Source organism: Choloepus didactylus, chromosome 17 (genome assembly GCF_015220235.1).
Source record: "Choloepus didactylus isolate mChoDid1 chromosome 17, mChoDid1.pri, whole genome shotgun sequence".
In the NCBI taxonomy this organism is placed as follows: Eukaryota; Metazoa; Chordata; class Mammalia; order Pilosa; family Megalonychidae; genus Choloepus; species Choloepus didactylus.
The window spans coordinates 68387847-68399853 of record NC_051323.1 but is presented as its reverse complement, the minus strand read 5'-3'; the positions used below and the strand labels follow the sequence as shown (position 1 = coordinate 68399853).

The 12007-nt window shown below is 36.7% G+C and overlaps 1 protein-coding gene across 6 annotated transcripts in view; it reads right to left on the bottom strand.

The window, feature by feature from the left end:
- The window catches only part of TMEM182 (transmembrane protein 182), a 100031-nt gene that overhangs the window by 59450 nt on the left and 28574 nt on the right, over nucleotides 1-12007 (bottom strand). For 5 of the 6 annotated variants that reach the window (XM_037806697.1, XM_037806698.1, XM_037806695.1 and 2 more), the window contains 2 exons: nucleotides 8078-8177; nucleotides 6302-6400 (listed from right to left, as the gene is read on the bottom strand). In XM_037806697.1, the coding sequence (XP_037662625.1) occupies nucleotides 6302-6400; nucleotides 8078-8177 (199 nt within the window). Of the gene's footprint in view, nucleotides 1-6301; nucleotides 6401-8077; nucleotides 8178-8415; nucleotides 8548-12007 lie in introns of those variants that run through there. The other variant, XM_037806693.1, reaches the window with a different exon arrangement.

Below are 12007 nucleotides of genomic sequence, written 5' to 3'. Positions count from 1 at the left end.
CTCTCCAGCTGCACTGGCTCCTTTCTGTTCTCTGTACACCTCAGACAAAGGCCTTGGCACCTGATGTGACCTCTGCTTGGAACATCCTTCTGATGTCATATGACTCCTTCCCTCGTGTCTTTCATGTCTTCACCCAAATGGCACTTTCTCAGAGTGATGCCTTCTCTGACCACATTATTTAGAATTGTAATTGTCCCCTGCCACTCCAGGCCCCCTAATCTCCAGCCTCTTTCCACAGCAATGACATCCCCTAATGAACTATATAATTTACTTGTTTATGTTGTTATGTTGTTCTCTGCCTCCCCTCACTAGACTGTCAGCTCCATTAGGAAGGGATTTTTATGTCTTGTTCATTGCTGTTTCCCAGATCCAAGAACTATGTGACTGGCACACAGTATATATGCAATAAAGATTTATGGAATGAATTTTAATCAAATATTCCCAGATAAATAAACAGTGGCAAATTTTGTTCAGCAAAGATTGTGTAATATTAACTACCATGTACTACAAGTGAAGATGGATATAATGATAATAAACAATAAACTCTCATTTATGAAGCCCTTCTTTACGAGAAACTCTACCAAATGTTTGATGTGGCTTCACACACACACACACACACCACTTCAGAGAACTGAAGATATTTCTCTAGGGAGATGGTATGACAAATTCATGCGCCCTGATGGTGATTTATATTTAGTACTCTAAATTTGTATATGCTTGTAAGAATAGCTTACATTTACTGAATACCAACTATATGGCAACCACTCTGTAAAGCATTTATATTATTTCTTTTTATTTCTCACAACTGTATGAGGTTGATACTATACTTATCTTTCTTTTACAAATAAGTAAAGTGAAGTTTATGGAGACTAGGAAATCTACCCAAGTGATCTCAGCCAGGAAGTGATGGAGCCAGGAGACTAAGACAGATGCATTAACTGAAATCCCAGTTTGTAACTTCCGTAGACTCTTTTCCATGAGCCAGTCCCCGTGCTAAGCACTTTCTGTCCTGCATCCACTTAGTTCCCAAAAGAGGGATTAGGAAACCTACCAAGAGGGCTCAGCTGGATGGCCTAGCCCCATACAACCCCGAGTTGTTCAACTCAACATATCCGGCATCTCCTCTGAGAGGCTCCCCCGAGTCACCCTAAAGAGATCCTTCTCCACACACCCTCGCCTATTTTACTTATCTCCAAGTACTTGAGAGGATGTATTTTCTGCTTCCCCCACAACAATGGAAGCTCCATGAAGGCAGGAATTTAGGGCTGTTCCTGAACACCCAGCACAGGGCATACCCTAGGACTTCATTATGCTTTTTAACTGAATCTAACTGATGCTCTCTCCTAAGAAAAGGTCCAAAGCCTGGGGCAGAGTGATAATGTTTAAAGATAAGAGAGGCCAAGGAAAGCTCTTGGCTCCTTTTTGGTTTGAATATACTGTGTTAAGAAGGTGGAGAAGGCAGAACGAATCCAGTTAAGTGCTTTCAGGTTCAGAACTGGAGCTGGGCACACAGCATAGGCAAGTACGGGTCTAATTCAGAAGAAGAGCTTGGACCCTGGTCAGAAATATTGAAAATGGATGTCTAAATTAGCGGTTTTTACCCAGGGGTGAGTCTGCCTCCCCCACCCCTGCCCCAGGAACATTTAGCAATGCCTAGAGGGATTTCTGATTGTCATGAATGAGGAGGTGCTACTGGTGATGCTACTAAAACTCCTACAATGCACAGGGCAGCCCACCACCATGAAGAACTATCTATCCCAAAATGTCAATAGTGCTAAAATTGAGAGCCCCTTGTCTACAGTATCAAGAGACCCACTAACAAGAGAATTTCTACTGCTGAATGGGGCAGACGCTCTCGCAGATATCACTAGAAGCCTCCAGTGTATTTGGATCATGCCTCCACAAAAAGAAGCCAGGCCACACTGCTATGAATAATGTCGCAGCCTTGTTCTAAGAAAGCAACTGACTTCCTTGACTGGAGGAAAGTTACATAAACCAATAACCAGTCATCAGACACACGTGGATAAATTGTAGGGAACACAGAATTGGACCCTCTGAAGAAGTGATTTTTCATTACAGTTTTGATGTTGGTACGTAGGACTGAGAATCTGACTGCCCTCATGAAAGCTGAGCATGCCACCGAGTAAGTGGCCCTCGGTTGGGACACAATGGGGTCCGTGCTGTGTTCTCAGCTGAAACATCAGCTGACAAGCAGGAAATGCAGGGTGTACCTGTGGCCGTGGCTGTGTGATCACAGATGTCTGAAAGAATAGCAGGAAATTAAGTTGATGTTAAAGTATTTCCAAATATCTAGGTTTTGACATTAATGAAAAAAAATGACAGAAACGTATTTTCCATTACATTTTTTCAGTGTCTTGTTTTTTCTACACAATTAAAGCAGGGCATAAGTATTCAAAACTATTTGGTAAATTTACAACCATGTCCAAAATCATTACATATGAACACACACACACACAAATTGGAAATAAGACCGAGCTACATCAGAATAACCTGTCTTCAAGAGGGTGACCATCCCAATGATACTAGATACTTATGAAATGTTTGATGGGTCTCCTAAATTATTTGTGTCTATATTTATATTCTAGGCTCAAATCTTAATTCATTTCTGTGCTATTTTAAAATGTTACATGTAAGAGCACTCATCTTTATATTTTCTTTTACCTCATAAAGCAATTTTTTTGTGTGTGTTTTCTTAAGAGGCTTTGTACACTCTGTAATGCTATGTTCTTTTGGTAGCTTCTCCAAGTCTAACTGTTGGCTAATTGCAAAGGCACCAACTTGCTCCCTGCCCATGCTCCTAAGCATCCACTGTGAGGGGTCACATTCCCATCATTTTGTTGCACCACCCCTTCATGAGGATCACTGCCTTTCACCTCTTCTCTTGGGTGGAAAAGAAGTGAAGAAGAGGCCTAGGGATGGCTTGGTCTCAGGGGACAGAATGTGCAGGTAAACGGAATGGACCCCCTAGAGGAGAAAGGACATTGCCAGGAAAAGAGGGACGGGCCCTAAGGCACCAGCCTATTCATCAACTTTCTCCTAGTGATAGATCCCTCAAAAGATATTCATCAGCATTTTGTCTAGTTTGGATACAATAGTGAACCAAACTATAAGACAGCTACTCTCATGGAGCTTAGAGTTGAATTGGAGAGAAAATACATTAACAAAATAATCACACAAGTAAATAATTAAAGTCTGTTCTATGAATTATCTAAGAAGGCTTCTTAAAGACATGAGGTTTGAACTAAGGTCCAAGTGTAAACCTGTGTTGTTAGAGAAATGAAGGGAGGATGCATGGAAAGAGAGAAAGAGCATTAACTAGACATTGGAAGGCACACAAGAAGGTCCTGAGGCAAGAGAACAAACACCAAGGCTGAGAAACTGTGAGAAGCTCATGTGGATGTTTGATCTGACTCATCAAAAAAAGGTGAAATTATGTTCCATATAATTTGTTTCAGAAGAAAACCGTATGTAATTTATTTCTGGAAGGTTTCCACTTGGAAAAAACAAAAATGTTTATTGATGAAAATGGTAAGTATAATTTTGGCACTAAATCATTCTATACATATTGTTAAGTGACTATTAAGTTCCAGTCACTATACCAAGTCCTGCGGCTACACATGAGTAGGTTACGTTCTGTGCCCTCAGGAAGCTCAAATAAATCGTGAAGAAATCAAGGTAAACAAACAATTGCAATTAAATAGAATGAGTGCTCTGATGGAATTGTGGTCGAAGGCTATGGGGAATGATTAATTCACTCCGGGGTTGAATTACCTTGAAAATTAATTTATGTTCAGTACATCATTACCAAATCATATCAAATAAATGAACTATGACTGAATTTAAGCATGAAACAAACCAGAAAATCTGAACTCTGACAGATATCAAAAGGTAATGGGATTGTTTAATGGACTTTGAAGTACACAAGCCTATCTCAAAAACAATTCTGAGAATTAGACCACTCTTGCTAGCTTTGGGCAATCATTCAAATAACTAGATTTGAGAATAACTGAATTTCAGAATATGTATTTGAGATTAAAAATAAAAATAGGAAACACTGAACTGGACTGTGCATATACAGGTCAGGTTCGGACAGAAAGGTAGAAAAAGCCAATATAAGTTTAATTTGTTCTTTTGTTTAAATCCAATTAAAAGACATGTGCTTAAAAATATTTAACAAGAAGTACTAAAACAAGCCTTTCTCTTCACTGTAGTTTGTAAGGTCATCAATAAAGCAAAGTCTAGAGACATGGGTCTCTGCAATAGTTCTGCCAAGGATGAGCTGTTTGAATCATGTCATGTGATTTCTATTATGATGCTACATAAAGCCAAGCGAGTGGCTCTGGAATCTAGTGAAGACTACGTTGTCTCCTTAACTAGGACACAAACGCTTTCAGTCAGATAGAATCCTTTTGATGAAGTCTATGTCCATCTCTTGGATAAACAAAAAAATAATAATAAATCACCCAAACATTATATCAGATCTCATTGTACATTATCAGGAGGATAAGTGAGATTTGAGGATACTATTTTTGTTGCAAAATATCTCTGTCCATCCTAGTCATTTTTACTAAAAGTGTTTAATAAAGTTGCTTAAAGTAAGGAAGGAGTTATAATATATGTGCCAGAGAGGAATTCGATAATTTTTTTAAAAAGGTGGAATATGGTTTTGTCACTAGATCCAAAAAATGACACAGTGATTATATGCAGTGCTACATAATAATTCTAAGTGTAATTGCAGTATAATTTTTCTGACATGTATTCACTAACCATCTACAACGTAATTATTATGCATGGATTATGTTACCTTGTTTTTCAAGTTCTTTACTGTTTCCTCGAGGTGAAGACTTTTCAAATATGTAGATTTCTTTTAAAACATATGGTGCCTATAAAATCTATCTCATCAAAGGGTCTTCAAGTATGATTACCAATAATGATAATAATATTTAGGTGAATAGCTAGTATTCTGGAAAGCCAATCCTGTACTAACTCTTAGGTCATTTTATAAAAAAGTAAGAATGTCAAGAAAGGGGAACCTTTTCTGGAACTTCTCGGTAATGTGAAATTATTTCTCCTACTCTCTCCCATGCCATCTCTTTTCTTACTAGTGAGGAAGTCCACATCATACGTGACCCACTGGTTTTTGACAAATGTCAGTGAGGATACCTCACACAGTTTGCAATGCAACAGAGCACCATACCACACATGATTTTGCAGCCCGACAGCCACAGTCCCTTTGAACACAAGGAATCGCGATGGACAAAAGCAGCTGTGGATCAGCTCAACTCTTTTCTTATTCAGACCCAAAACCCACTCCCCAAAGTGTCACATTAATGACATGATATGAGCAAATGTTACATTCTTTGACAAACATAAAAAAAACCGGTAATGTGTGTAAATATGTATTTTACAGAAAGATGGAAAATGGATGAATGATAGGAAAATTAAGTTATTCAGAACATTAAATATATTGGCTATCTAATCAAATGTGTTAGATTATATTAGCTATTATATATTATGAAAAGCAAATAGTTTTGGCTCACTGATGACATTGGTGAATTATGTACCAAACCTTAATTTCAGGGTTAAGATAAATGCCCTAGATTAAAACGTTGATGAAGCCAGCTGGCAATGAGGTTAACATATTATGTCTATGTACTTTTTTATAAAAACGTGTTTATTTACTATTTTTCAGGTATTTTCTATAGAAACTATAGAAACTAAGTTTATGTATCTTCTGTAGACCAAATAGTAGTAAGAAAACATGAAAGAAGCTATGTAATCGTGACTCTCAGTTAATGATATCTGACTGTCCTTCTACTGTGAGCTCACAACAGAGTTCAGCCATTTGGTACAAATATGGCAGCATAATCACATTTTTTATGTAATAATTGTAAAAATATGAGTTAAAAGTAAGGTGCACATTACAATATTATTTTCCATTGTAACACTAGTTTTAGATCAGTTGAACCCTTAAGAAGGAGTTCTTCCTGTTAATATCACTATTTTCATCATGGAAAACTCATTTTAAAATCATTTTTATGAGTAGCAAGTAAAATACAACGGCTCTACTTCTAGACCAAAGTTAGATTCTACTAGGACAAATGGCATGTTAAAAATAATATGTTATTTTTTTTTTTTACAAAACAGATTAATATCAGGGAAAATGTTGGAATTTCAGATGTTAAATTATGTTTTAATTGCCCACAAATAAATGTGTGGCAGGCATCTTTGAGAAAGATGAGTCTGTATCAGAGACATTCGGAGGAAAGAGGGTACTTACTAACTGCAGAGTCATAGGAGGCCGAATTGTTCTCGCCCCGCATGAAGGGGTATGGTGACAGGTAAGCGTGCGTGCAGTTCTTGGACGGTGGCTGATTGGCTAGGAAGGAGAACAAAACAATAGCATTTGCTATTGAGGAGCTGAGTTATGTCTCATTTCTAATTCAACAGAAATATGGAGTTAGCAGTACACACAAAAAATTGCAGGTTAGATCAACCAATTCATAGAATTATTAGGTGAGGGTAGAAGACCTAAAAAACTCATATTGAAAGGCCTGGGAAGCCTGGAAGGTGGTTTCATCCAGAGGTTCCAGCTACATGACATAATTTAATGGAATAGGCTCAAATGCCCCAATATCATCTTAAAATTAAAGGCACCACACTTCATTTATTTTCTCAGCCATGGTCTCCAGCACCTAGCATAATATCTAGTGAGTAGCAGTTATTCAATATATAATTGTTTTCAAAAGTTTAATAAACTTAGATTTGACCTCGATGAGCCCCAATTACTAAAAAAATTTCTTCTATATCCTATTTTTAGGGAAGAGATGCAAATTATCAATCATACCAGTTAGTAATTCAGGTACATTTTTCACATTTGAAGAAACCTCAAGAGAGAACTTTTATGTTGTCTGCAAACTTGAACATTTCATTGTGCACACTTTATGGAGGAGCCAGTATTTCTTCTTGTAGAATTTTACTCCTATTTCAGAGAGAAGCTAGAATAAAATACTCTTTCTTTTTCTAAATCCATGGCAAAATCTTCCTCTTCCACAGCCAGACTAACTCCACTTTACCAAAGTTTAAATAATTTCCACTAGCAGGCTGCACATAGTTTGCATTATTCAGCTCCCCAAAATGCACTATAGCATGGTCTATCAAATATTCTTCTCAAAATACCATCTCATCATTACCTTCGTTCCTTTTATATATGCCAACTTGCCATCATCTTAAGTCTTCAATGAACTCAGATTTTTATATATTTCACTAGCTTGCCTACTCTATAAATATCTTACTTTGATTTACTGCAAGAGTTTCTGATAAGGATACTAATAATTTCAACCCTCAAAAAGCTTTAGGGTCATAAACGGTTCCTTCACTGTTGGAAGGAATAATTTTCAGTGAATTGATTTTTAAAGATTAATACAATATAGGAAATACAGTTGAAAGAATGAATCTTTTTTTAAAAAAAAATTCTATTCTACCTCAAAAAAGAACTTTACAATTTCTATGAGAGATTGCAAACATCAAAAGCACTAGCTTTCTCAATACTGCTTTCAAACTTGGGTAAAGTCCAAATAAAGCAAGCTTTCATCTGCCACTGCTGATAATTAACTACCATTATAAAAAAATATTTTTTAACTTTGAGAATATGAGTACAAAATAATACATCTCTATTTCTGGAATTTTAAATTTGCAATTTCAAGCATTTATAGCCAAACAAAATGCGTTGATTTGCAACATAGCAATAATAGACACTTTAAAACTACTATAGAAAATATCTGTTTTGTTTGCTAGTAGTTCATTTTAAATGTGAGCATAGAAACAATAGATAATTCAGTTTTGCCAGAAATATTCACATTCCTATTTTATGGCAGAAAATGAAATAATTATTTCTATAGCCATTTCTATTTGATCAAAAGGAATCTCTTCATAAAACATTTGGAATTCTACAATTAAGAATCCAGGCCTGTTTTGTAAGTGAAATGTACTAAGAAATAAACTGTTCATTTTTATTTTAAAGACAAGAATGGATATAAAGCTAAATTCCACTTACTGTACCAGAACTTCCAGATATTGGAATCATTCTCTTCAATAAACCCATTAAACCAACATCTCCAGAAGAATCCTTCATGGTGAAAAGTGACATTCTGTATCTGCAGAGAACACAAATGAAGTAACTTACTGTCAACACAAAGAACATGGTCAAAATTATTATATCCAAGAACATTTTAAAGAAATGTATTTTATCCCAAAGAATGATGATCACTAGCTTTCTGAATATCTCTTCGATGAAGAAAGAGGCACTTGACTCCTAGTCTCAGATTTCGAGAGGATACATAAGGTTATTCTCATCACTACCAAGCACGTTAACATTTTGAAAAAGAAACGCACATTCTGTTCACCTGAACATCTTCCCACTTCAGTTGCAAGAAGCCAATAATCTGATCCAAAAGCCACCAAAAAGAGCAACACCCCCAAAGCACCAAAGAGAGCCCCAAAAAAGATGGCAACATTTAGTCTCATTTTCAATTCACAGGTTTCCCTTCAAATACGAAGATAAAGAATGGTAGACACCTAGCACTCAACAACAACAACAAAAAGAATAAAGATTTTTGAGTAGGCAGAATCTTCTTGAGAAACCTCTCCTAGCTCATGTTGTGGTGGCTTCTAGCTCACCCCCTGCCAGTGGATTTGTGTTCCCTTGCTCTCCCCTGGAGAGACTCCAGCCCAGCAGCTGAGAATGGCCAGCTATTTTAGGTTACTGATTGAGGCACTGTCTTGCTCCCATGGGGATCAAAAAATAGCTGACCTTCCCCTGACTGTAGAGAGGAGTATCAGGATCTGGCTAGAATTATGATTATTTCTCATGGGTAATCCATAGAAGTACAAAGAAGTCAGAATGGCCATGAAGTCATCGTCAGGACTGGCCAGAAGCTGAAGTGTCTGAACAAGCATCTCTCAGTCTAGGATGACTATTACAAACCCAAAGACACTTAAGGCTCTCCCTGAAGATACATAAATCACAGTCTATAAAGAACCATAAGTATTTGTATTGAATGCAACTGACGTTGTAATCAACTTCTTAATTCCTGCTGGACATCTATGCAGCTGAAAACAATTTGTGGTCAAATGGTCTCACATAATACTGCATACAGTTCAGGTTTATAACTTAGACATCAGTTGTGTACTGAAAAGATCAAGAATATTCATAGTATCATAAATTCTCTAAAGGTATCAAAAAGTACTTTTATGTACCATACACTTTTGATGTAAAAACAGCACTTTCTATAGACAATCACTGATCTTACAGAAGTTATTACAAATAATCAGCCCTTTTATAAAGTGGACTGATGAAAAAAAGGCTCAAAAATTATATTGTTTTACGGATTAAGATGAAAGACTCTGGACTACTCTTGTTGCTTTTGCTTTCTTCATTTTAAATATCCAACTTCCTCAAAATGTGAGTCATTACTTAATACCCCAATTAATAGCAATGCATCTACAGTTTCCTGATGCCATGTCTCTTTACAGCTCATTTGTTTGTTTTCTTTTCATGTCTGAATATGTCAGAACGGTTGTATTTTAAGTGCTCGTGTGATATTTAAGAAGTTGGACATTCCTTTGGCCATTTGTTTCTTATTTTCCCAACAAGAACACGGGCTGCTTTGTCTTCTAAGGAGGTATCTGAACTCTACAAGCTTCTTTCAGCAGCTTATTTTGTTTAGCATGGGATAGATCCTTAGCAAAAAATTGGTTAGGGCAAAAAGATGACTCCTCAGTAATGATAAAGGGCCTTGGCCAGCTTTAGCTACCTACAGACAGAGATGCCCAAAGATCATGAATGGAAATCTAAATCTTAACATCATTGACTGTGAGGGTTAAAACGAATTTGAGAGTTCACCTAACCCCAGGCTTCATCCAATGCTCAAGTCTCTCTTATAAGAACCCCCCCAATCATCAAGTCATGGCGTTTCTAGCCTATTGCATTTAAGGATAGCAATAATGACCACACATTCTGCCAAAACCTGCACGCTGGGAGTTTCCAAATATTAATCCTTCCACCCTCTGAGATAACACAGCACAAGTTTAAACCCTCTGTCAAGTGACGAAACTTTTTAATATTTTGATGACAGCGATCATCTCCTGCCTAAACAAACCACAATCCTCAACCCACATAAATGTAAGACTTTTTTGCTTCCTAAGCTAAACACCCTGTTCCTTTAAACACCCCTTTGATTGGTGCAACTCTAAATTGACTCCCTATCCTGGATCTGTGCTATGATTTTCAAGTACTCTATTCTAATGAGGCACAGGAAATTAGGGTATAATCTAACAACTTAGTACCACCACTATTCTTATTTGGATACTGTGACAAAATAAGCAGAATAATGGTCCACAAAGATGGCCACACTCTAATCCCTGGCAAAAGGGACTCTGCAGATGTGATTTAATTTAAGGATTTTGAGACAGATTATACTGGATTATCTGGGTGGGCCCAATGTAATCACATAAAAGAAAAGTTGAAATACTTTCCTGGCAGGAGTCTAAAATAGAAATGTGACCATAGAAAAAGTGCCAGGGAGTGGCTGGCCATGAAGATGGAGGAAGGGGGCACAAACCAAGGAAATGTAGGCAGCTTCTAGAAGATAGAAAAGGAAAGAAAACAGATTCTCGAGACTCCGTTACGGAATGCAAGCCCCTGTTGATACCTTAATCTGAGCCCCGGTGGGATTTCTGACCTCCAGAATGGTAAAATAATAAATGTGTTGTTTTGTGCCACTGAGTTTTTGATAATTGTTATAGCAGAAATGGAAAACTAATAAAAATGCTTTTCTATAATTAATGCAATATTAAATAAAATTAGCTTTTTTTTTTTTTTTTTGGTAGGGGAGGTGAATACAATATCGTGAAGATAATGATAACAACTGAGAACTTGTGAGGACCCAGGCATGCTGTCAGATATTGTGATATTGATATTACAATATATATTCACTGACCTTGAGGAGTTCATGAATCAGTGGGAAAAATATATATATTAGAATGAAGTACACAGAGATGGTATTAACAGCATTCTGGTCACTCAATAAACACTCTACTGCTCAACCAACATCCCCTCCCCGGATTAGTGCACCAGCCGTTGTTGTGGTTGTGCAGTCGGGATCAGCAGGTGACAATGTCATCTGAACAAGAGAAGGAATCTGTAGGATAGGAAGAGTTTATTTATTTTGTATATATTTTAATGGTTTATGGTACAAATGCAATTCATTAATATCAAATCTTTAACACACATACACAAAACAAATGGATTTTTTTTTTTTAATAAATAGGGCTTTTTTATTGTTATATTTCATCTCAGTTTTGGTCTTTGTCACAAAAGAGTGTCATCCTCCTGGACTTGGTCCATTGAATAACACTTTCTCACTATTTTTAGCAAATCCAAAAATATATAAGTGTAACTATAAAAGTGTCATTAGTGCAAATGCAGACCCCTGGACATGACATTAAAAATTTCTCTCCAGGGTGGCATCCTTTCAGTAACTAACATCTAATAAAACAGATGTTTATTAAAGCACTTACTAAGTGCAATCAGCATAAGTATTCATAACCATCCATAAATACGCACCTATTTGAGAAAAATACCATAGAAAACTTTTGCTATCATAAAACCGAGCTCCTTAAGCTTGATTATTCCTAGTATTTAGCATAGTGCTTGACATACAACAGGCCCTAAAATATTTACTAAATTTCTATTAAGGTTCTTGGCTGAGCTGTAAACATAAGGCATTCTCCTGAGCTATCCAACTGGCAATCCACCCTACAAGAATCGGCACTGATCTGGTTTGGCCTGTTTTATTTTGTGAAACTCTGGAGAGCTAGATTTCAGCAGTGTACATGTTTCCTATACAAATGTTCACAAACTGACTTTGAAAAAATCCATATTTGATTCTTCCTGAGAAATGAAAAGGGACTTACCATTCAGGGG